The sequence below is a fragment of the Orcinus orca genome, chromosome 14 (assembly GCF_937001465.1).
Source record: "Orcinus orca chromosome 14, mOrcOrc1.1, whole genome shotgun sequence".
Lineage (NCBI taxonomy): Eukaryota > Metazoa > Chordata > Mammalia > Artiodactyla > Delphinidae > Orcinus > Orcinus orca.
Genome location: NC_064572.1, coordinates 10,359,123 through 10,384,383, shown reverse-complemented (window position 1 = coordinate 10,384,383; position 25,261 = coordinate 10,359,123). Strand labels below are relative to the sequence as shown.

Genomic DNA, 25,261 nt, shown 5'->3' with positions numbered 1-25,261 from the left:
AAAGTTATCATGGGCAAAGGAGAGCCACTTGGGAAGCCTTCCGAGGTGGTTTTCTTGTCATTGTCACACTGTCTGGGGGAAAAGCTGGGGCAGGTGGCAGACACTTGGAGGAGGTGAATGAACTCATTTTCTGTTGACTCTGGTCCCTGTGCTCCCAGAGCCAAGATTCAACACAATTTTAATATTTAAACTCAAATTTGAAAAACACTGTCAGGATAAAAAAAATACTATTTCTTTTTCCCCATTAAAAAGTACTGATGTGGTGATATCAAAACTATTTTCTGTTCATCCATTGTCAATCATGATGACCCTGGGTAACAAGCCTGTTACAAGGTTAAAGTGATTCTTAGTTTAGTTTTGTAGTAGACTGCCATAGAAAGGACTCTGTATTTTAATTTCCTACCAAAAGTGCTATGTTTTAGTTGCGATTTTATGCACTCAGAAAACTGAGGATCAGAAGGATTATGTGATTCTCTCCTTTACATCCCTCAATAATTTAATAAGTCATAAGGCAAGTGAGAAACAGAAATCAGATTTATCAACGTAAAGTTGCAGTCTCATTCTTGGGGTTCCCCTGCCTTATTGTTTGTGTATTGTTTCCAGGCCGAATTATTTTGCATAGGGTACACCATCATTAAAAATGCAAACATGAGGGCTTCCCTGGTGGCGCAGTGGTTGAGAGTCTGCCTGCCAATGCAGGGGACACGGGTTCGTGCCCCGGTCCGGGAGGATCCCACATGCCGTGGAGCGGCTGGGCCCGTGAGCCATGGCCGCTGAACCTGCGCGTCCGGAGCCTGCGCTCCGCAACGGGAGAGGCCACAGCAGTGAGAGGCCCGCGTACTGCAAAAAAAGAAAAAAAAAAAAATGCAAACATGAGATGTCAAACCTGCATAAATACCTTTATTTATAATTTTAGTCAGTGTAACTGATTTGACCAGGTGCCACATGGTGATGGTAGAATTAGGAGCATCCTTTCAGTTGAACTTGATTTTGTAACAGTTCTGAAGACTGAGTGCGGGTGAGGTACAATGTTATACTTTAGGAGTGAATAAAATAGCAAAGGAAGAGTGTAGTCCATCTCAGCGGAAAGCAGAGCTGGTGTGATTTTAATAAGTGCCACGTCCCTTGAGGACTAAACAGCACCGTGTCTTAACAGGCTTCATGTTCGGAGAACGTGTCTTCTCGAGTTGTGTCTCTCCTGACACAAGTGGCTGTGAAAACAGAAGGATCTAGATGTAACTCATCAGGGCTGCGCATGTCACTGCAAAATCCTGCAGTCCCATTGCCAAGTGTTGACGTTTCTTTTTGCTGTGTGCTCATCTTGATCCAAATTCTGTGCGTACCAGTGGTAACTAATGAAAAAATAAATGTGTCTTCATCCCCAGGAGAAATAACACCCGGAACTCTAAATAAAACACTGTCAAATCCGTGATATTGGGCCTCTTTTTACCAGGAGGCTATAGCACCCAGAAGTCAAAACCTTAAATCATTCATGTTAATCCTGGGGAAAAAACCAGCAGCACCCTGGTCATTTAATCCTTACGAATTTGCTACAATGCTCTGCATCTCCATCTTTTCAGTTCCCCATGTGGCTGACTCTTTGCCCAACCACATGCAGCTAGATTTTTTTATTACTGTTTTTATTAGTTGCATTTGCAGAAAGAGAAGAAACACTTTTCACCCCCTAAATATTTATGACTTCCCAGTGAATGAATAGTTGGACTTCTTCTCCTGTATTTGGAGTGCTGGAGAGTCTTGGATTTTTCTGACTGAAATGGGAGAAGTGATCCTAATTTGTGACGCAAGCAAGTTAGGGTGAGAGATGAGAATCTCACACGAATGCATTGTAGTCACGGAATTCAGGCCTGCTATTAGCTATGGAGATTTTCTTAATTAAACTTTTTTTTTAAAAGCTAAGTATAGATTCACATGGAGCTGAAAGAAAGAATAAAAAGAGATCTCCCCATGTACTCTTTATCCAATTTACATGTGTTAACGTCTTGTAAAACGATCACCAGGACATTGATGTTGGTCCAGTCAAGATACAGACCAAGTCCATCCCCACAGAGACCTCTCCTGCTGCCCTTAGATAGTCAGTCACACACTCTTCCTTTCTGCCCCTCCCTCCTTCTTACCTCCTGTCAACCACTAATCGGTTCTCCAACTCTATAATTTTGTCATTGCAAGAGTTTTATATGAACGGAATCATATAGTGTTTAAACCTCGTGGGATTGGCTGTTTTCACTCACCGTAGTTCAGTGAAGATTCTTCCAGGTTGTTGTATGTCGGCAGTTTGCCCCTTTTAATTGCTAAGCAGTATCCCATAGTATGGAAACCACAGTCTGTTTAACAACTCATCCACTAAGGGACATCTGGGTTGCTTCCAGTTTTGGGGCTATTATGAATAAAGCTGCCAGGGACATTTGTCTGTGGGTTTTGGGTGAACATAAGTCTTCACTTCTCTGGCATAATTGCCCAGGAATATAATTGCTGGGTCCCATGGTAGTTTTTTTAAAGAAACTGCCAAACTTTTTCAGAGGAGCGACACCATTTTACATCCCCACCAGCAACACGTAAGGGTCTAGTCTCTCCATATCGTTGCAAGTATATTGATGTTTTCACTATTTTATACTTTAGCCATTCTAATGGGTGTATAGTGATATCTCACTGTGGTTTTAATCTTCATCTCCCTAATGAGTTATGACATTGAACATCTTTTTCTGAACTTATTTGCCATCAGTATGTCCTCCTCAGGGAATTGTTTGTTCACATCTTTGCTCACTTTCTAATTGGATTCTTTGTGGGTTTTTTGTTTGTTTTGGTTTGGTTTTCTTACTGCTGAGTTTTGAGGGTTTTTTTATATATTCTAGATACTAGCACTTTGTTGGATATGCGGTTTGCAAATATTTTCTCTCAGTCTGTACCTGGTCTTTTCATCCTTTTAACAGAGTATTTTACAAAGCAAACGTTTTTAAAAAGACGTTCTTGTCAAATGCACATGGACAATTCTCCAGAATAAGCCATGTGTTAGGCCATAAAACAAACCTCAATAAATTTAAAAGGATTGAAATCATGCCACATATGTTCTTCAGCTACAATGGAATGAAATCGGAAACTAACAGCAAGATGAAATCTGGAAAGTTCCCAAAGAAGTGTAAAGTAAAGCTACTTAACCAATGGGTCAAAAAACAAATCACAAGAGAAAATAAAAAATATTTTGTGATGAATGAAAATGAAAACATAATATATTAAAACTTACGGTATGTAGCTAAAGCAGTGCTCAGAGGGAAATTCATAGCTGTAAATGCCTAAATTAAAAAATAAGAAAAATCTCACATCAATAAATTAGTCTTCCATGTTAAGGAACTAGAAAAAGAAGAGCAAACTAAACCAAAGCAAGCAGACAGATGGAAATAGTAAAGATTAAAATGGAGAGAAATGAAATAGATAATAGAAAATCAATAGAAATAATAAATTACACCAAAAGTTGATTCTTTGAAAAGATTGACAAAATTGACAGGCCTTTACCAAGAATGACCAAGAAAAAAAGAAGACTCAAATTACTAAAATCACGGAAGTGGGGACATTACTACCAACATTACATAATTGAAAGAGAATTCTATGAACTACCGTGTACCAACAAATCAGATAACCTAGCTGAACTGGAGGAATTCATAGAAACACACACCCTACCAAAACTGACTGAAAAAGAAATGGAAAATCTGAATAGACCTATAACAAGTAAAGGGAATTAATTGGTAATCAAAAAACTCCTAACAAAGAAAAGCCCAGGATGAGTTGGCTTCCCTCTGGAATTCTGTAAAATGTTTATTTTATTTATTTATTTATTTATTTATTTATTTATTTATTTATTGCGTTACGTGGGCCTCTCACTGTTGTGGCCTCTCCCGTTGCGGAGCACAGCCTCCGGACGCGCAGGCTCAGCGGCCATGGCTCACGGGCCCAGCCGCTCCGCGGCGTGTGGGATCCTCCCGGACCGGGGCACGAACCCGTGTCCCCTGCATCAGCAGGCAGACTCTCAACCACTGCACCACCAGGGAAGCCTGTAAAATGTTTAAAGAAGAATTCACATCAGTTCTTCTCAAATCTCCCAAAAAAGAGTAGAGGAAGAAGTAGTTCCTAAATCATTCTGTGGGTCCAGTCTTACCCTGATACCAAAGGCAGACAAAGTCATCACAAGCAAAGAAAACCTTAGACCAATATCCCTTATGAATATAGATGGAAAAATCATCAAAAAATACCAACCTGGATGAAACTTGTGTATATATTCAACTTAAAAGGTGACAGCGTCCTTCTTTAGTGTCTGGCTGCCTTCTCGATGTCCAGATTTCTCTAATGCTGCCTGCAGCATGAAGAGAACTGCTGCAGGAAGGGGGACCCCTTCCAGGGCCAGCGAGCGGGCTCTTGTCTAACACTCAGAAATGAATTGTACGAGAAGACACACGTGCTGACAAAGCGAGAGACTCTATTGGGAAGGGGCGCCCGGGCGCAGAGCAGCAGCGCAAGGGGACCCAGGAGGACTGCTCTGCCACGTGGCTCGCAGTCTCGGGCTTTATGGTGATGGGGTTAGTTTCCGGGTTGTCTCTGGCCAATCATTCTGACTCAGGGTCCTTCCTGGTGGCCCGTGCATCGCTCAGCCAAGATGGATTCCAGCGAGGAGGATTCTGGGAGGTTGGTAGGACATGTGGACTGGCGTCTCCTCTCTCCTTTTGACCTTTCCTGAATTCTCCTGGTTGGTGGTGGCTTGTTAGTTCCGAGTTCCTTACCAGGACTTCCTGTTGTAAAAGAACTCATGCCAGTGGCTACTCGGGTGCCTGGCCAGGGCGGGCGGGTTCAGTCTGTGGTCCCCCTCCCAGAACTACAGTCCATCCATCCTGGCTTTGCCGTATCAACAGGCATTCCAGCCAGTCACACTTCCCCATCAGAAATGGGAATACTTCTCCCATAAATTGTCTGTGTCTGTGCTGAGAAACTGGAACCTGAAGCAGTAGAATTAAGTAAATTACTGTTAAATTATTTAAGCTCCTCAGATGAGGCCACATAAGAGAGAAGGTGCTGGACTTAGATGAGGGAGGCAAAGCTTGAAGGGAGGGAACCAGCCCTGCCGTATTATCATAAGAAAGGGATGCTTTGAGTAAGTCAGTTTCTCTGGGAAGACCAATGATATTACTGGACTCTTGGCCTGTGGCGCTCAGGACAGCGTGACCTAGCAATGAGCCTTGGCTTTGCCAGGCAGGGGCTGAGAGCACACACCGCAGATGCCCACCGGGCCACACCAGCATTCTGTACTTCCCCTGAGATTGTGGAATGAGTCAGGAGCCTGCTTCTTCTCCCTGAGCAGCAGAACTGATGTTCATGCAATAGGAGCGTGAAGGCAGAAATCCAATTACTGAGCTAATTAGCACCTTTGAGTGGTAAGCACCAAATTTACAGGAGGAAAGCACTGGAGATAAGCTCAGAATACCCAGTATGGTTGACAGTTGGCCTTCTTAGAGAGTCTGGTGGCGAGCCAGAGGCCCTGGGGCACATAGGCAGCATAGCTTAGTTACCGCTGATCAGAATTTAGCACTCTGCAGCCAAAGCCTTTTGCAAAGATAGCCTTCCAGTTAACATAGCTTTAGAAGGTGTTTTAATTCCGTAAGGAGTTTGGTAAATGGCTTTCTTTTGGCGCAGTCCCTCTTTAAAAATTGTTTATTCTGCTGCTGAAAATTCCATTTGTCCCGGGTCTTAAGGAGAAATTAAAATTCCATTTAGGGACTAACTATGCCGACATGGGATTCCAGCCTTCATTAGAAAGAATTTTGTTGTTTGCTTTATTTTCTGCCACCCCAGGCTCTTTTATTTTCAAAGCCCGTCTGAGGGTATTTGCAAGGAAACTGAAGCAGTAATAGAACATGGTGCTGGGGTTAATGGCCTTTTTGAGCTGTAACAGAATATTCCTCCTTTCCAACCCATCTGTAGAGTCTGTTTTACAAAACTCAAATAGGATCCTGCCTAGATGGTTCTCAAATATCTGAGACGTAGGAGGAAATGAGAATACTTTTTTTTTTTCTGAAGACAAACTTTCTTATTTATTTAAAATACAGATGCATCTAAGCATCTTTTTAATCTGCTCTGATTCCCAAGAGACAAGTTCACGACTAAGCACTAAAAAGTGCTCCTCATTTAGTTAATCACACTCAGTATGTCAACAATCACATTGAAATGTTATCTAGAAGCAGTCTCGGTTTTTCTTAGCAGGTGTTATCAGAGAAAAACACTTCAGAAGCAGTATTATCTTTGACTATTCATTTATTTTGTCAACAAATGGAGTGACTGCTGCGTGCCAGATGTCAGCAAAATGGTACCTCACGGTCCTTAGGGTCTGATGTAAGAGGCAGATGTAATCGAATTATCATGTGAGAAATGGAATATTGCTGCGTATTTGGGTCTACTTTTCAAATTAATAAATGCAATATTCTTAAAAAAAAAAAGAAAGAAAAGGAAATGGAATATTTCCTGCCATGTCAGTAAACAAAGGATGTCACTCACAGTCATCAGCAATTGATGGTGAGCTGGTGAGCCCTGAGGGAACTCAGGAAGGAAAAGAATACCTGCCACCTAGCAGCCATCAGACTGCAGCCTTTCCCTACAGTGAGCCCTGAGGAAACTCAGGATGTGAAAACACAGGATACTGGCCCGAGATAGCTGAGGTACATACACATCAAAGGCATGATTTCAGTGAGCCCAGACTCTAGCATCTGCCCATACACAGAAAAGCCCTAAATTCCTTAACTTGAGAGATCTGGTTTTCTTTAATTAGCAATACGACGTTCAGACTACCTGCCCTTTCTTGCAAAACTTCTATATATCCTGGCTACCCCCTCACCTCCTCCGAGCAGTCTCTCAGGTTTACTTGAGATGCTGCCTCCCTGGCTTGAATTCCTAGAAATTCCCCCCAAATAAAACATAACTTTCAACTTTTAGGTTGTGGATATATATATTTTTTAGTTGACACACACAAAGATGAGTATGACGTAGAGTGAAGGCTCCAGAGGCCGCCCACCTGGGTCCAGATCTCGGCTAGGCCACTCACGAGCTCTGTGACTTTGGACATTTAACCCACGGTGCCTCAGGTTCTTGCTCTGTGAGAACAGGTATATTCACCTAAGAAGGTGGTTGTGAAGATGTAATGAGTTCATACATGTGAAGTGCTTACATGAGTAAGTGCTACATAAGTGGTAACGGTCAGCTTTAGTAGTTATAGTAACTGTGACACGTGCTCCAAAGGAGAGGTATGAAAGTGCACACCACACGTGAATCTCCCCCAAAGCGGGTGCCAGGAAGGCTTCCCTGAGAAGGTGATACTTAGCTGGACGGGAAAGGTTAGAGGAGTCAACGAGGAAAAGTGGGTGGAGCTGGAAAGGAAGTCCTCCACACAGAGGACAGGACAGGTGTAAAGGATGCAGGGGAGGGAGGGAGGGAGGGAGAAGGAGGTCAGGGCATGTTGAAGGTGCGGAAAAAGAAAGCCAGGGTGGCTGGAGCACAGAAAGCAAAGGGCAGAGGGATGGCAAAGTCAGGGGCCAGACGTGGTAAAGGTCGGACCCTCATTATGTTCAAACTTGTATGGTTTAGCCGTATGAAATGGCCATTTTTGCAGGTCATAAACAGTTGAATATCATCAACTTCATGTGGTTGACGTCAGCTTCACACTTCATCCTTCAAAGGATGACGAAACCACCACTCAATGTCTGAAATAAGTCAAAGCTGGTCCGGCACAGTCCCTCCGAGCAGAGCAGACTGTTGCACTGATAAAGGGTTTTCGGGACATCTGAAGGTCAAGGGCCGGTGAATTTTACAGACATACGTGGGCTGATACCCTCTGCAGGGCAGTCACTTGGGGAGTGACTGTTGACCCCTGAGAGGTCTGGACTGAGGCTGTCCCTCACCAGCTGACTTTCAGAAGCAAGGGGCCACCATGGGCTGGCTGGCTTGCTTACCAAAGCTGTAAGTTGAGGTGGGTTGTCATAACTGAAAAGGTTTAAAACTGGTTCTGGCGGCCACTGGTTACCATGGCTACAGGCAATCCAGCTTTTCCTAAGCTTGTGAGAGCTGTTTTTATTCTTGTGGTTCAGCCTAAGAAGGGTCTGTAAGAATGCGCCCAACTCTTGAAAGCAAGTGGTGGAGACATAGACTACTAATCACGAATTTTCTGGAATCAATTTGAAAAGGTAGCTATGTGTGCACTGCTCTGAAGTTCTGAAGGTGAGTGACAGTCCATTGGCAGTTCAAACGCTTGCTTTCATTTTGTGGACCGGGTGCTCAAAACTGATAAGATTGAAGGCCAATCTCCCATATCCTAAGTGCTAGTTATCTCTTCCCTCTGTGTGTTTTCTGTATTTTTCCCTCCCTTCCAACCCCTCCTTCTCCCGACAGCCTTGTCGAAGTGGAGCAAACACCCTAATATGTGAGCTCCATCTCCCCTGCATTTCCCACTCACACAGCTGATTCTGTGAGCCAACTGTGAATTGGAGGGATCTAATCAGGACCTCTTCCCCTTTTGTGGCCCCCTTCTAGTACAAGACGCGTGGATAATTCCAACACAAGACTGGTGGTCCAGATTGAAAAGGATCCAGGTAAGAGGATATCTTCCTTCTCTCTTTTGATTTATTTATTTTGTTGCGTAGGTGGATTCCTTCAATCCAAAAAGGGGAATTAAGTACTCACTATTTTTTAATCATTGTGGAGACAATGCATGCTGACGGTAAAAATAAAACTGTGCAAATAGAACTGATCAAGTCTCCTGATTTGGTTTAGAAATGCATTCCTCCATTATTTAGAAATGATTAGATACCTTTTCAGTATTGAATGACCCTGTTAATACATTTTAGTTTGTGTACGCTAAACGTCGAATATAGACAATAAACCTTGGTATTAGTCTTCTGGCAAAATTTGTTTTTGAAAAATGTCAGTGTTATGATGTCCTTAAAGGCAAGCAATTCCAGGATCCAGGATCCAGAAGTCTTCAGAAACTTTGTACCACATTAAACTATGGAAAGATTTACCTGCCAGAAAAGTACTTTTTTCTTCCGGTAATCTATTTCACTTTTAACCATCCGACCTCTTTTTTCCTCATATCAGTATGCAAATTTCAACTATTCTGTATTTTTATCCACCTCACTCTCTCTCTCCCTTGGGCCAAAAATGGTGTCTAGGAAGAATTGTGTCATGCTTATTAGCTATGTTTGAATTGCGTATACATAATTAGTTTGAAATCATAATTTGGAACTTGAAAATACCTGAAGAGGCAGGTTTATTTTTTGTTTAACTTTACGTCAGCCCAACTTTCAGGGGGCATAGGTTGGGGTATAAGTATCTCTAATGTGGATCTGTGGGACTCTGTAACTTTGCAGGGCCATTGATATTAGGCATACGGACAGTTTCATAAGTGCGTTGCACCTTCAGTTGTTCATAATTTTGTCTCATTTTAATCTAATTATACAGATGCGTGGTCATGGTGTTCTAAGCTCTCCACTTTTAGTGGTGTAAATTCTTTTGTTTTATTCGAATGTCAGACAGTTTGAACAATTAAGCAAAAGTTAATTCTCTCATTCAGGCCTTTCCTTTAAAAGTGCTAGAGACTCAAAGTAATCTCTAATTAGTGTCTCAGGATGCATGCTGGTTCATCATAGAAAATGAATATCATGGCAGGTCAGGAAGGCTTCATCTGCATAGAAAGTTAAGCATACTGATACTTTATTAGACAACATGACCTGACTCAGTCCATAGGACAGTTCATTTATTTCCGTTAATCATGATTAGGTTATAAATGCACTAATTTCAATTCAGCTTTTAACTGGCATGAATGCCTAGCAATGATATCCATAGTTTGCTAGTGTTATTTTGTAGATTTCTTAGCGGTGGATCAGTGATCTTCCTTATGCGGATGCACTTGGGGCCACTCTGCACCTTCCTGCACCTCCAGTCATGCTCTGGTTCCCAAGGGTACAGAGCAGGGAAGCTCCGTTCAGATCTCTAGGCTTTATCTCGAACTTCCCTGAACTTCTGTCTCTACTCCAATAGCTGGAAGGGGTCCTTGAGCTTTGCTTTAGGCCTTTTCTCTTTGGGGCAACTCCACGCTCCTCTGACTTTCCAGAGCCAGAATTTACTCCCCAAAGAAAAGATGCTCTTAAAATAAAAGCACTGATGGCAAACTTTCCTCCTAGCCCCTCCCAGCACTTCTAACACCCCCGAGACCACAGACCAGGAGGACTTCCCAGTTTACCCATTCTTCTCAGAAAAGGGTCTATCCTTCATCGTGAGAGATCTGACAGAGGAAATAAAAGGAGTCTGGGCCCAGCAAGGAGATGACAAGAAATGCACTACCAAGCCCCAGTTTCACACCCCTGAAACACACTAGCCTTCCACTGGGAAGCAGGGCAATCCATCACTCCATCTCCTTTGCTGTATCCTTCCTCCTTCTTGGGGTCCTGACCCACCCGATTCGAATGGCTCAGGTTAAACAAACAAGCAACAGTTGACAATACCAAGTCCTGGCCAGGATGCGGAACAGCTAGAATTCTCAGTCCCTGTGACGGGGCTGCAGAACAGTCCAGCCACTTTGGAGAACAGCAGTGCCACTCCTAGGGGTTGACTCAAGCGCAGTGAAAACGTGTTCACGTAAACTTCTCTTCATGAGTGTTGTGAGTGGCTTTACTCATCATCACCAACACTGGAAACAACCCAAAGGTCCTTGAGCTGTTGAGTGGATAAGCAAACTGTAGTAGTTGCATACAGAAGAAACAGAACAGACTGCTGCCGTATACCACAGTATGGATGAAACACCAATGCATCATTCTAAGTGGTGGTTACGTGACTAGAAGCATATGTCAAGTCTCATAGGATTGGACACTAGAAAGTGTGAATTTTACTCTATAAGTTATTCCTCAATAAGTCTGAGTTTGATATACATGTATAACTTAAAAACAATAAATTGCCTCAATACATAATAATTTATATCTATGTATATAATATATAAAATACAGGTTTGTATATAATATATATAGATTTGTGTATAATATATATTATGTATAGATTTGTATATAATATATAATACTAGAAATGGTTATGAATATTGTTGAATGTATGTATATATATACTGTTTATTTTCTGTATATAATATATAATACTAGCAATAATTATTTATATTGTAGAATACATGTATGTATATATATATATGTGTGTGTGTGTGTATACACACACACACACACACACACACACACACACACACACAGTTTATTATCTGTAAATTATATCTCAATGAAACCCTGGAGTCACTCGATGGGAATGTTCTCAGAGGCAAAATTTCTCTTAATGAAGCTGTATCATCTATGGTGTTATCTATTATTCAACAGATAGTTAGGGATTCTCTACTACGTGTTAGGAATTCTGCCAGTATTGGGATACAAAAATAAGCATATTCAGTCTTCCTTCATTGTTGGGTGCATTGGAGAAATCGAATGTTAATCAAATAACCATACGTACATATACACACGAAAAAACAGACGTCAAATTCCAACTGTGACAAGTGCTTCAAAGCAGAGGGTCACAGTCCTGACAGCCTGTAACAGGGGACTTGGCCTGGCGAGGTGGTCAGTGAAGGCTTCCCTGAGGTGGCCGTCGAGTGGAGGTCTGAAGAATCGTAGTGGTAATAAGCCAGAGAGGAATGGAAGGAAAACCCAGGCAGAAAGATCAGTGTCTGCAAAGGCCTGGGGTGGGCGGGGGCCTGTGAGTCACTCAACCGAGAGAAGTTCTGTGTTGCTGAGCATGAAGGATGAGGAAGGGGTTAGTGGGAGGTGAGGATGGAGAGTGAAGTGGGGAGCAGACCGCACGGCGCCCCTGGTGTGACCGTCCACGCTGGGTTGATCAGGGCTGTCCTAGCTTCTTCCTGTGAAGGATAACTTATGGGACCCTATTACAGGCGATGTTATAAAGTCATCTCTATCTTAAGAGCCCTGAGAAACCACTTTGAATCCTGGGCTGGGGGGTCCTGGACGGCACCTTCCCCTTTTCCGTCTGGAAAGCTTGTTCTGGCTTTGAGGTAGAGACTCGATGAGCGAGCAGGTCCCAGTGGAGATGCGTAGGTGAGTCACATGACCACTGTGGTCATCTCCTTGAGAAATCACGGAGCTTGGAATAGGGTAGGGGTCATGGGAATGGAGAAAAGTAGGAAGATGCAAAAAAATACTTGAAGAAAGTAAAATTGAGAGGCTTGGGTGGGAAGGAGTGGGAAGAAAGATCCCTGGGTTGTGGCCGACGGGATGGTGGTGCCGTTGGCCGAGGTGGAGAGCGGACGTGGGGACCTGACCTGGACCACTGCAGGGGGAAGCATCTGAAACATACAAGAGATGTTAGGTCCACGAGGAAGTAGACGGGTCGAGGGCCCAGGCCAGAGATCTCAGCTGGAGGTAGGAATTTGTCAGGTGTCTCGTTTAGACAGGAACTCAATCCATTTGTGCAGATGACATTGACCAGAAAGAGTATAGCGGGAAGAAATAGGAGGGTGTCACCACCCTGACAGGCGAAGTGTCTGAAGATCTGATTCACCCCTAATCAACAGACAGCTCCCTGTCTCCCAGGTCAAGCACGTTGGAGTCGGACTCACTGGGTCTGTTATTTCTCGTCCTGTCTGCAGGGAGCGATGGCAACAACCTCAATTCCATCTTTTACGAACACTTGACAAGGGCCCTCCAGGAGTCCCTCTGTGGAGACCTCGTCCTTGGCCGATGGGGTAACTACAGCTCTGGAGATTGCTTTATATTGGCTTCAGACTACCTCAATGCTTTCGTTCACCTGATTGAAATTGGCAATGGTCTTGTCACCTTTCAACTTCGGGGACTGGAATTCCGAGGTAAGAATCTCTTTATTGTCGAAGTTGTTGGCAGTCAGTCATTTGAGTTAATTACCATGCGAAGCTTAATAAGAAATCACCCTTAAAAAGGAAGAGTGGAACGCCTGTCCTACGGGATGAGAATTAGGGAACTTGCTACAATCACTTTGTTCCATGTATTTGGATATAACTAAACCCCAGTCATCTGAGGTAATAATAAGGTGAAACGTCTGGTGTAAACCTTCAGAGGCGCAAGTCAGGGTTTCGGTTTCATTCCTTCTGGGAAAAACTCAGAAGCAATAAGCGGGTGTGGACCATATGGAACCTGGTTCCTTGGGTTACGAGTGTCATGGTCTATTGTGGGTGAGTCATTTAGTGTCTCTTAGCTTTTTTTTTTTTTTTTTTTATCATCTGTAAAATGATAATAAGAATGGCTGCCTCATAAAGTCGTTGTGTGATTTAAATGAGATCACGTACGAGCAGGCACTACACGAATGCTTACTGCCCTGTGGTGACAGAGTTGGCCTGAATCTTGGAAGTGTGACTCTGTTTTTTCCATGAATCAGACGCTGCAGTTGTGTCGCGATCACGCAGGGATCAGCGTCACAGATGTCCTCATGGGCCCGTCTCCTGGGCTCTTTGTTTATCGTTGATTCATACACGCCTTTCTCCAATACAGCCGTCCCTCTGTGTCAGGCAGTGTTCTAATGCTGGGGATGCAATGGGCACGTGACCTTGAGTGTTACCCTCGTGACGTGGAAAATGAACAAGTAGACAAATGAGCAAAGCAGTCACAGCTTGCAGAAAAGCTATAAGGAGGTGAATAAGGGTCTGTGACCGAAATCACTGCAGAGGGTGAGGAAGTGGTACATGAGATGGGATCGTCAGGGAAGGATCCTGAGAACAGGAAGAAGAATGTTCTAGGCCCAGAACTGGGAACTGCTGAATGTCTGAGTCGGGAGCAACTGGGGAGGAATGACCTGACCAGAGAGGATGGGAGGCCGGGTCATGGGGGCCTCCTGGCCAGGGGGAAGGGCTGCATTTTTCTTCTGTGCACAGTGGGGAGCCATGGAGGGTTCTGGAACGGGGGATGACTGACCTAGTTTGCACCTGAAGAGCTCGTTCTGGTAGCCGTGCGGAGAGGGTGCCAGAGGGGACGAAAGCAAAAAAGGGGGCACCGCTTAGGAGTGTCCTGTAGTCACCCCAGCAGGAGAAGATGCTGGAGGCACAGACGTGCTAGGAGGCTCGGAGGTGGACGGGCCCACGTGTTGGGGTGAGGGAAGCCGGAGTGCTCAGGCTGCTCCCTGCTTTCTAGGTTGAGTGCCTGGTGGACAGGGGTGCGTTTACTGAAGCTGGGAAGCCTGAACGAGGAGCAACACTTTTGCATTTGAGGATGCAACCAACAGCTCCATTTTGGGTACTTTCAAATGCGCTTGATTCATCCAAGTGAATACGTCAGGTAGCTCGTTGGGCGTATGAGTCTAATATTCACTTGGGAGACATTTATTCAGCACTGCTAGTATGTCAAGCACTGGCTTAGGTGCTTCGAGTACAGAAGTGAAGGCCCCGCCTTAAGGAGCTTGGAGCCTCGTCCAAGACACGCAGACACGCGATGGGCAGTTACGGCTCAGCGAGGTGAGTGTGAAGGTGGACTGTACATGGGATGCTTGGGGGCCAGAGAAGGGGCACTGCAATCGGACTGGAGTCTGGTCAGCTCGACAGAGGAGGGAACAGCTGGTGTGATGACAAAGAGGCACGAAGGAGCCAGATGTGGTTTCCAGGTGGTTTGGGAAGAAGGGGTCACAGAAAATGCTAGAAGGGTAAACAGGAGTCAGGTCATGGCCATCCAGAACCTCACAGTGACTAAAGGACACCTTTCACCCAAGAACAATTGGCCATTTCTTCACTTTTTAAAAACTATTACCTGAAGAGGATTCTTGTGCATCCTTAGAAATTCTAGGAATCTAATTTAGGGAGATTATTTTGGAAAAGGTTTTTGGGCTGAGGGAGTAATGATCAGATTATACAGAAAAGAGAGGCAATGTTTCCCCGGCATTTTGCACAAATACCAGAAAATGCCACGGAAGGTGGTGGAAATTGTGTCTCTGGTGCAATAATGCAATAGAATTGCCTATTTTGACAGCTTCCTGTTTTTCCCGAAATTCAAAGGAAGAACTTTTAAGGTTTGCTGAGTTAAATCTGAGTTATTGTTGTAGCACAAGTTCTATGTGGCTTACTGCTTTTTCCGCAAGTTAACCCATCTTTGAATTGAAGGGGCTCAAAGTTAATTAGATTCTAGAAGTCGGCCAGCCCCTCATCACCAACAGGGGTTCTTTTTTTTTTTTTTTTTTTTTTGTGGTACACGGGCCTCTCACTGTTGTGGCTTCTCCCGTTGCGGAGCACAGGCTCCGGACGCGCAGGCTCAGCGGCCATGGCTCACAGGCCCAGCCGCTCCGCGGCATGTGGGATCTTCCCGGACCGGGGCACGAACCCGTGTCCCCTGCATCGGCAGGCGGACTCTCAACCACTGCGCCACCAGGGAAGCCCAACAGGGGTTCTTTTTAAAAAAACTTTTTATTGATGTATAGTTGATTTACAATGTTATGCTAATTTCTTCTGTACAGTAAAATGACTAAGTAATACACATATATACATTCTTTTTTATATTCTTTTCCATTGTGCTTTATCCCAGGAGATTGAATATAGTTCCCTCTGCTATACAGCAGGACCTTGTTGTCCATCCATTCTCTATGTAATAGTTTGCATCTACTAACCCCAAACTCCTAATCCGTCCCTCTCCCTCCCCCCTCCCCCTTGGCAACCACAAGTCTGTTCTCTATGTCTGTGAGTCTGTTTCTGTTTGATAGGTAAGTTCACTCGTGCCATATTTTAGATTCCACATATAAGTGATATCATATGGTATTTGTCTTTCTCTGTCTGACTTACTTCACTTAGTATGATAACCTCTAGTTGCATCCATGTCACTGCAAAAGCATTATTTCATTCCTTTTTATGGCTGAGTAGCATTCCGCTGTACATATGTACCACATCTTCTTTATCCATTCGTCTGTCGATGGACATTTAGGTTGTTTCCATGTCTGGGCTGTTGTGAATAGTGCTGCTGTGGACATTGGGGTGCTTAAGTATTTTTGAATTATAGTTTTGTCCAGATACATGCCCAGGAGTGAGATTGCTGGATCATATGGTAGCTCTACTTTTAGTTTTTTAAGGAATCTCCATACAGTTTTCCATAGTGGCTGTACCAATTTATATTCCCATCAATAGAGTAGGGGTTTTTAATCTACCACAGTGAATGTTTTGGTCTCACCTCATACGAATTGTTTTCTTTTTTGACTTAACCATTCATGTCCAGGGCTGGCTACCAGCCCTGGCCCCTTCGTGCGCTCAGCCTCCAATGGGCGGGATGAGGCATCTTCACAGCTAGGTGGTCTCCGGGCTTCAAAGGGGGGAACACAAACACTGCAAGGCCACTTATGGCCCAGCCTCCAGGACAGGCACCAAGTCACCCCTACCATCTTTCATCGACCCCAGGCAATCCCAAATACAGCTCAGATTCAAGTGGTAGAAAAGGGGCCCTGTCACACTGCACGAGTCACTGGGGGCCAATCTTATAACAACATACCAGACTCCAGAAACGTCACTGGGTGAAATATGGAAGGAAGCTGGGGACCAACATAGATGTGTTGGGCACAAGACAGAGGCAGTGATCGTGTAAAGTGATTGCCCAGGAATGATGTCTTGAGAAAAAAAGCCAGCTAGCCTTCCCCGACGCCCCTCACTCTTGTACGGTACCTTTTCCTTGATCTAGTTCTGCTGGGGTTTGGAACACAGGGCTGTTGAGAGGTCATATACCTTGACGAAATCTAAATTATGCTTTTGTTGCAGGAAGAAACCAGTTGACCTAAAAAGCCCGTTCTGTTTTCTATCTCTTTGCACCATCCAGTACCGTATTCCCAGGGAAGATCTTATTTTCTTTTTCCTCTTTGGGTATTTCTGCAAGATATATTTTTAGAACTTCACTTTTCTTTCCGTTTTCCCAGTTTCCCAAATAGCAGGCTTTATTTTGGTCAAATTTTCGCCTGCTTCAGCACAGCCTGGGGCAGTCAAAATACAGATGCGTTAGACCTCTCTCCTGAAGCATACCAAAGCCACCAGTGAACAGATGAGCTGCTCCCAGCACACGTCAACTCTGACTCAGGAAGTGAACAGAACACCCTTGCGTCCGCAAGGCCAGGGGGCAAGAACGTGCATCCGTCTTTCTCTCACTGAAAGGGATGCATTTGTATCCATAGGAAGTTTTAGTTGCAAATGACAGAAATCATCTCTGGCTAACTGAAGCAAGAGAAGGGTTTATTGGAAGCTATTACACGGGGCACAGACTCGCCGAGATGGCTGGGGAAGCAGGCTTGGTGGCTATCACGCGAGAGCCTGAAATCACACGGCGGCGCTGAGCCTGTGAAGGGGTTGCACGTCGGCTGGTGGACCCAGCACTGCCCTCACGTCACTGACGTCATGACCCTGGATATTGGATGCTACTGCTGTTATCACTTCTGCCCCCAAAACAGGATGAATGGCCTCTGCCGCCACCTCCCTTCCCTTCCAGAACGCTTTCCACGCGAGCCCTGCTTCTTTGTGTCACTAGCTCATGCGTCCGCATCTGGTGTGGGTGTGTCTGACGGATAAGATGCTGAGATCGCACGCATGTGCTCTAGATGCAAAGGAGAGGAGGACAGAGAGGGTCTGACTTTTCAGTTCCTGCAGCAGGAGGTGACGACTCCCTCTCGCCGAGACTTACAACATGGGTACATTCGTTGCTGTCCTGCTAGTTGCTGTAATAGTTGAGTCCCAGATCTCAGGGGCTGACACAATAGATGTGTATTTTGCATTCACATAGAGTCCGATCAGAGAGAGGAGGTGGTGGGGTGAGGTGCTGGTACCATTCCATGCTGCCAGGGATCTTGGGCAGTGGAAGTTCTGCCTGTTCCCTAGAGCACTGCTTTCGGGGTCACCCTGGGCTTCAGTGTCAAGCTGGCAGAGAGTGGAGGATTGCGTGAAAGATTGTTATGGGCCAGTTCTGAACCTGGGATGCATCATTCGCTCTTAAATTCTGTTGTCCAGAATTGACATGACTATTGCGTTGGCCGAAAAGTTCCATAACATCTTATGGAAAAACCTGAACGAACTTTTTGGCTCAACCCAATGTAAGAGAAATGTTGTCTAGCTGAGTACCCAGGAGAAGAAGTAAAAAAGTTTGGTGAACAGTTAGCTGGTCTCCGGCACTGTGGGTAGTTTCCAAACAGAATAGGGGTTCAGATCCTGGGTAGCCCAAAAGATTGATCAGGGTTCACGGTACATCCTATTTCCACTGGATGGTGCTATAGTGAATGATTGATACCAGTTCACGTCGAGAATACAAGCAAAGAAGCCACGTTCTCTTCTCCTTCTTTTGGCCTATGCATCCCAGAATACAAATACAATTTTTTGTTGCTGAGCGTGCAATGAAACAGGACTGCACAGCTGCTCTTGGGCTTATGGGTATCCCTCGCATTTACCCAACCAGAGAGCCTTGAAGGAAACCATTCAAGAGTTGGCTTTAAATCTAAGTCGAGGAAACGGATAATGCACTTTAGAAGGTCCACAGTGTGAGGGGCACCAAGTTCAAGCCTTTGCAAAAGAAACGGAATCTGTTCATTGGAAAACGCATTTAACCATAATCCGAGTAGGTGGGCACAGAAAGAAGGGAAGGTGAGAACTGATTATCTGTTCAGTCCATGTCTGTTCTCTGTTAGTCACCCAGGTGACCTAGGTGGATGGCTTATTTCTCTAAAAGAGGAGAAACATGAATGAGGAGGAGAGAGCTGCCATTAAGAGCAGTCAGGCAACTTGAATACTGTCTTTAGAAACGAAGAAGAGAAGAACCAAGCATAGGAGCAAAAATAAGGGCATTGCAGGGAATCCTTTATGACATCCAAAGCGCCCTCTCACCTGTGCAGGTGACCTCTACCCTCAGAACGGCCATAATCCCAACGCTTCCTCCCCTTTAACTAATGGGGAAATCAGGCTCCCGGAGATGAATTCTCATCCGAGGCTCACAGCTACTTAGTGGTAGAGTTGGGCAAACCCACACGCCTCTCTTGACTTCTCTTTCTACCTGACCGTTTCCTGTTTTTACATTCTACCTTTCGGGTATTTGTTTGAAATTTGTGCTATGGTGTTCATTCGGTTTACTAAACACTAAGTAACTGGGGTATAATGCCTTCAGTCACTTGTATAGCCTTGCAAAAGTTCCATATCATTTTCCCAGTTGCACAGAAAACGCCACTTTAGGTCAGGATGTTCAACTGGGCACACACGCGACTTGGCTTCTCAGAGTGTCAGTTCCTTCATCAAAGCCTCGGTGTGATTATAAGTTCTTTCCAGCTCTGACGGCCCATCAGTCCAGGAGATATAAAATGCTTCCACCATATCATGACTGGGGGAAAGTTGAACTTCTCCCTGCTGGAGTTTGTTATAATTTCCTCCCAGGGAAAGGGTGTTGCTGGTAGATAGCCCAGTGCTTGGAACCACGGCTGGTGTCAAGGGGGGACGTTCAGTAGCTGCTGGCTTCCTGCTGGTACAGGGTCACCAAAGGCAAGGTGGACATGCCTAAGCGTTAGTCCACCAGCTGAGGATTAGATCGGGCATCAGAAGCATTTCCATGACGACGAAGTCGTGTGGAGGAATTTCAGGCCAAGGGAAGAGGAGGGCTTGCTATGTGGCAGGTGATGGAATCCGAAGGGCTGGGAGGATGGCACCCACGGTGGGGCGTTAAAGAAAAGGCGTGAGCGTGGGAGGAGGATGGGGTAGGGAGGAAGTCCATCCCCAGCATGAAGAGTGCGCTTGAGATCAGTGATCATGACTTTAAAAGAAGACCCGTTAAGATTGCTCGTAATTTCCCTAAGCCACATCCAGCTTCATGGGTGCAGGTGTGAAGGGCAGAGGTGGAGTTAATCAAGGCTGGGGTTGAGCCAGATGAATGTCCTGAAGGCAAGGACAAGGGTGTGATAGTGATTTTGATGCCTGGCCGTGGAATGTAAGCTGAGAAAGAAGGGCAGGGAGGGTGTGAGAGAGGTGGAAATACCACCTGGGGAGAGGACTTCCTGGATCTGGGGAGGGTACCAGGATGGTTGAAGTTGAAAGGGTAAAGGAAATGGTTGCTGGAGATGACGAGGTTTGGAACAGATACTTACAGAGGGGAAGCACTTTGGGGTAATCCGGGTCCAGGGTTACGGTCGGGTGGAAGGTGAGGTCATCGGAGGGTGGACGTCAGGTCAGGATGTCGGAAGGAGCATCTCGGTGGATACTGAAGTCCCAAGAGTGATGGCAGGAGGTACGTTGCAGAGTGACAGCGAGCCAGAGCCAGCATCTCCACGGAAGGACTGGACGTAACCTAGAGGGACTGTACAGGATGTCAGCAAGAGAGGGTGGGGCAGGTCCAGTGTGTCCCCTGAAAGCATCAGCTGGAAGTACTCCTGGGAGGCGTGTTCAAAGCAGTCCGTCCCACTGGGGAGCACTGCAGACCCATTGGGCAACAGGAGGGGCCGTCCTTCCAGCCGAGCGCCTAGAAGAGAGGGGAGTACATTCAGAAAAGCTGGGAAATATATCATGAGCCCCAGGGGGGCACAGAGAAAGAATTTCAAGGGTCTGTGGCCTGGGTGCGGAGGAGGTGATGATTACGATGGGGTCAGAAAATGTAACTTCTAGAACAGTGTGGGAATTCGACTGCAGGGCTCCCTGGGCAAATGGCTTGAGCTGCAGTGAAACAATATTTTCTCATGGGACGATGAAGCGGAGTCTGTCATCTGAGGCTGCGTCACGTGCGTGGCAAGTTTCGAGGCTGCTGAAATGAAATTTATTTATGCGTGTAGGTATGCCCGCAGCCTTCAATATCCTTGTTACGTTTTATCACAGTAAGATCTGTTTTCCAAAAATCATCTTAGGGGAGAGCTTAGGAAATTATGTGTATTTATATACACAGACATATATATCACGTGTTTATTTATTGTATTACATATAATAAATATATATTTAAGAGTCATTTGATAAAGTGGGTTTTTGGAACACTCAAGAAAAATGATATCAGAAATGCATTACGTTATGTGGACATTTACCTCTTCTATTATTTGTGGAACTACATTTTTCTCTGCTGATTTATTCATTTCTCACTATTTCCTTGCAATGAATGATACTGCATTTGTATATATTTTCTCCGTTCCCATGTGATCAAATATTTCCAGTTTTTGTTCATATCCTAGTTCAAACAAGAAAACATAACCAATGCAGATTACTCTGTCCTTTTATTTAAAACAGAGGGGCGGTGGTGAAAACGACGTTTGCTCTTAGGTGTTTGTATGCGTAGATTGTGAATCTTTGCCATCAGGACGAGATGCTGAGCATGTGGCCACACATGGTGGGCAGTCAGTCAGTGTTTGTTGATAACAAAACAATAAGTAATCACTTGACAGCCAAAGCCAGTTTACTTTCAGTGTTCTCGCACAGTTTGTACATTCAGTTTTTATTCCTACAGGCTAGGAAAAATGGACTAAGCCAGGTTCTAACAGGTTGTGGGACCCTCGAAGGCTGGGCCTCCTGCCTTTCTCCCCGTGCACTGACGGGCTCATGGAGGGATGCCAGGTAGAGGTTGGTTGAGGGAGGAAGGAGAGACAGTCCGAAGTTTCTTGAGCACCAGTTACGTGCCAGGTACCATAGTAAGCCCTTTGCGTATATTATCAGAATATTCTTCGTAAGCAGTCTATACAGCAAGTAGGTATTATTATCTCTTTTAGACATGACATAATTGGGTGAATGAGGTTTAGTAAGTTGCCCAAGGCCACAGAGTCGCCAGTGGTGGCGGAGGGGTAAACGCCTAGATGTGGCAGACTCCATAGTCCATGACCTTTGCAGTAAACCCCTCTGCCTTGGAGGGAGGAGGGAGGAGGGAAGGAAGGAAAGAACGAAGGAAGGAAGAAAGGAAAGATAAATAAGGAGACGATATGGGGAAAAGAGAACAAGTAACCATTTTTTGGTTGTTGAAATTCAAAATTAAAACTTTTACCTGAATATGCGGCTAAGTGTTAATATGGCATCGCCTCTCTTAGCAGCTCAGTTTCTTGAACTGCCAACTGCCTCAGCAAGCGTGAAAGCTGGACGGCTCCTGCAGAAGGAACCTGGAAAGCAAAGGCATAGTTAGTTATCAGGACGTAACCCCACATTACCACTGGGTCTGGAAAATATCTCAAAAAAAAATGAGATATATGTTCCTGTCTGTGTGCAATGTTATCAGCCCTTTCATAGTTAGGCTAACACCCCATAATCACCAGCCTGCGGGGACATTTTAAAAATATCTGGGTAACCTAATCTTATCTCAAATTAATCCAACCCAAACGCTTATCCTAACCGGCTAATCCACGTAGAGCCAGAGCTCTCACTAATCTTGGAACTAGCTAGAATTCTGTCTTCTCTATGGCAACATCTAGGTCATTCGCAAGTCTTTACTTCTTTTGTCTCCCCAACTTGAGGAAGCTGTTAGGTCCCTAGGTTCCAAACTTCACCCAGGAAATAATAGGTTCTCCACTCAGAATTCCTCAATGCGTATTTTCCTTCATTTCAAATTGTGTGACATGTTAGTAAACGAGACAAAGCGCTGCTTGTCCAGATAGCAAGTCTGGGGAAGGAGAGGGGCTTTCCTGGTGAACATTAACAGAGTCTGCACACTTTAGCTTTCAACACTCAAAAAAAAGAGTTTGTGGGAGAGAAGCCAGATAATACAACTTTGAATTAAATATTAATCAGAAAGGGACCAACTCAGTAAGGTTGAGTGCATTGGTTTTCTCACGGAAATGGACCAGGCGTGGAGGGAAACATGTCATTCACAGGTATCATTATTATGTATATTTCAACTTTTCTTACGCTTCCTACCTGCCCAGTGTAAGCCTCCCTGTGCACTGCGTGATTTTGTTTATTTCATTTTCTCCTGTGGGCTGGTAGAAAAAAGTAAATTCAGGGAACTTTTGCTTGTCATTGGTCAAGGCTCATGAGACACTGTGTGATAAGGGGAAAATACTGATTTTTAAATTCAAAAGACCAGACCCTTCTACTGGACAAGTTGCTTTTAAGACTCAGTGTCCTTATTTTTAGTAGAAAAAATTACGTCTGCATAACCAGGTTGACGTGTGCCATCCGTGAGATGCTATCAGAGAAGTCACTTTTTAAGTTGGTACGTATCCCGTAAAAAGATGAGGTATTGACATAAAAATTCTCTGAGAAAAACTGTTAGACCACATTCAAAGTCTATCCTGCCAAACAGGTCATGAAAGAAGTTGTATTCCTATGGACAGATCTTAAAGCAAATTGAGGGTCCTTGGGAGAGAAAATTGTTATAATAAAAAACCTCTGCTATCCCCACAAGATCAAACATGCTATAAACTATTTTAACATACTTTTCTTCCACTGCACACTGAGCAAATACACTTCTCCTGGGTTCTCTGTGTGACACTTAAAAGACACTCGGGTCGAATGCGGCCGAAGGAATGGAAATTGGGGCTGGGGAGAAAGTGTCCAGTAAAAGAATAAAAAACTAAACTCATCAGTGTCTCGACAGGCCAGCCCTGTTCCTTGTTTCAGTTCTGCTCTGTGGCCATTTCTCCATCTTTAAGGTTAGATTAATTTAAAGGGGGTGATTATCAAATGAATGTTTAGCAACTAGCAAGTAGGCAGTGTAATGGGACAGATTTACATATAAACAGACTATTGTTATAATAAGTATTTCTTTCCAGAAATTAAATCTGGTGATGTCTAGCAGATACAGGGTCATCTCCCAGGGCAGGTCGCTGGGGATAGATGACCTGCATGTTCCTGTAGCCTCATGTTCTAAGATTCCGTCCCAGAGAACTAGCATGGGGTGGAGGAAGGGCTGAGAAAGCCATCTCCATGACATTGAAGCTGCAGGAGAAATTTTGGGGAAAAAATTCCACCGTGACCTTCTAGAAATGTCAGTCCTTCAAAAATTTTTAAACAGCTTTCTCTGACATTATTTCATTTGGTCACAAAATGGCCCTTGATCTAAGCAACTAGCAAGAAGTAACGATAGAGTTCCAGCCTGAAGAAAAATGTTCTGGAAGTCCTCGTTATGACATGTATTACGTGTATTACGGTATTATAAGGGGCACTAAGAATGCGTCTCCAACAAGCGCTTGCAGGGCTAAGCCCTGTCTCTCACATCTTGTGTTTCCAACGTGCAACGCACGCTGGGCCGTGTGGGGTCCCAGTGTTCAGGGAAGTGGACTATTTTGTACTTAGCAATGACTATAACTGATGGCTTCCTCCTTTTGTGGCCCTGTGGCCTCAGAAGGAAATACATTTTATTTAATAATAGTCCAACACATCCCAAAGTGTGTGTCTGTAAATCCCACCCGAAGCTTGAAAAGCATTGGCTTAACCGCATCTATGCCTACTTCTCTTCCACTCCATGAGCAGGGACTGGTTGTACTTGCAGGGCAATCTAAACCGCTCTCTGTCAGCCCCTCCTGGTGACCTCATTGCTTGGCATACGGAAAACACCAGCCTGGTACGTTGGGCTGATGAAGGCCGTGGCCATTTGAAAACTCAGCTCAAATACATCTCTAGTACAGTTGTTTTAAACCATTATTAGTGGATAAAACTAAACGTAACAATGTTGGTGATATTTGGGGTTTTCTGTGGAATCCAGTTGCCAGAGTCTTTGGGACAACGTACATCAGCTAAGGAGAAAAACTGTAGGGCTGGGAGGCCCAGTCTTTAAAATAGGTTGTGCGTTTGGGCTTTAAGGTGCCTGCTCTTGCTGGAAGGTTGTAAACAAGCTGACATTCTTTGAGCGCAGCCTTGCCGCTTCAGGGGACCATTTTTAATGCATCCCTTTGAAGTCTCCGTCACGTAATGGCTCCCCCTCTCCGTCATTTTCTCCGACCTCTTGGTAAACAGCCTGGACCCTGGTTTCAGTCCCCAGCGCTTTTCACCTGAAATGGGACTGTGGGTGGCTGATTGCCCTATCTCCAGTCTCTCCTCTTTACTCCCCCAAGGCTGTAGGGGAAGGTTTCTTAAGTGCAACTTTCTTCCTGTTTCCTTGGGATTTCAAAACCCCTGTGGCCTACCTGTCACCTAGAGAATGAAGTTCAAATGTCTCCGTAGGACTCAACTTCCCACTCCAGCCGGACTGCCCTGAGCCTCCCCTCCCCGCTTCAAGGATCCTGGCCCAGGCTTCCCAGCCAGGAGGGCACCTCCCCGACTTTTGTTTGCCAGCCCTCCGTTTCTCACATCGCACAGACGTTCTCCTTT

General features: G+C 44.9%; 1 protein-coding gene across 7 annotated transcripts in view; it reads left to right on the top strand.

Moving 5' to 3' along the window:
• PCNX2 (pecanex 2) overlaps positions 1-25,261 on the top strand; it is a 274,063-nt gene that overhangs the window by 205,951 nt on the left and 42,851 nt on the right. For all 7 annotated transcript variants that reach the window (XR_007471226.1, XM_033408945.2, XM_049696787.1 and 4 more), the window contains 2 exons: positions 8,578-8,636; positions 12,695-12,910. Coding sequence is in view for 6 of the 7 variants with exons in the window: in XM_033408945.2 (XP_033264836.1) it covers positions 8,578-8,636; positions 12,695-12,910 (275 nt within the window). In the remaining variant the exon portion in view is untranslated. The remainder of the gene's footprint in view (positions 1-8,577; positions 8,637-12,694; positions 12,911-25,261) is intronic.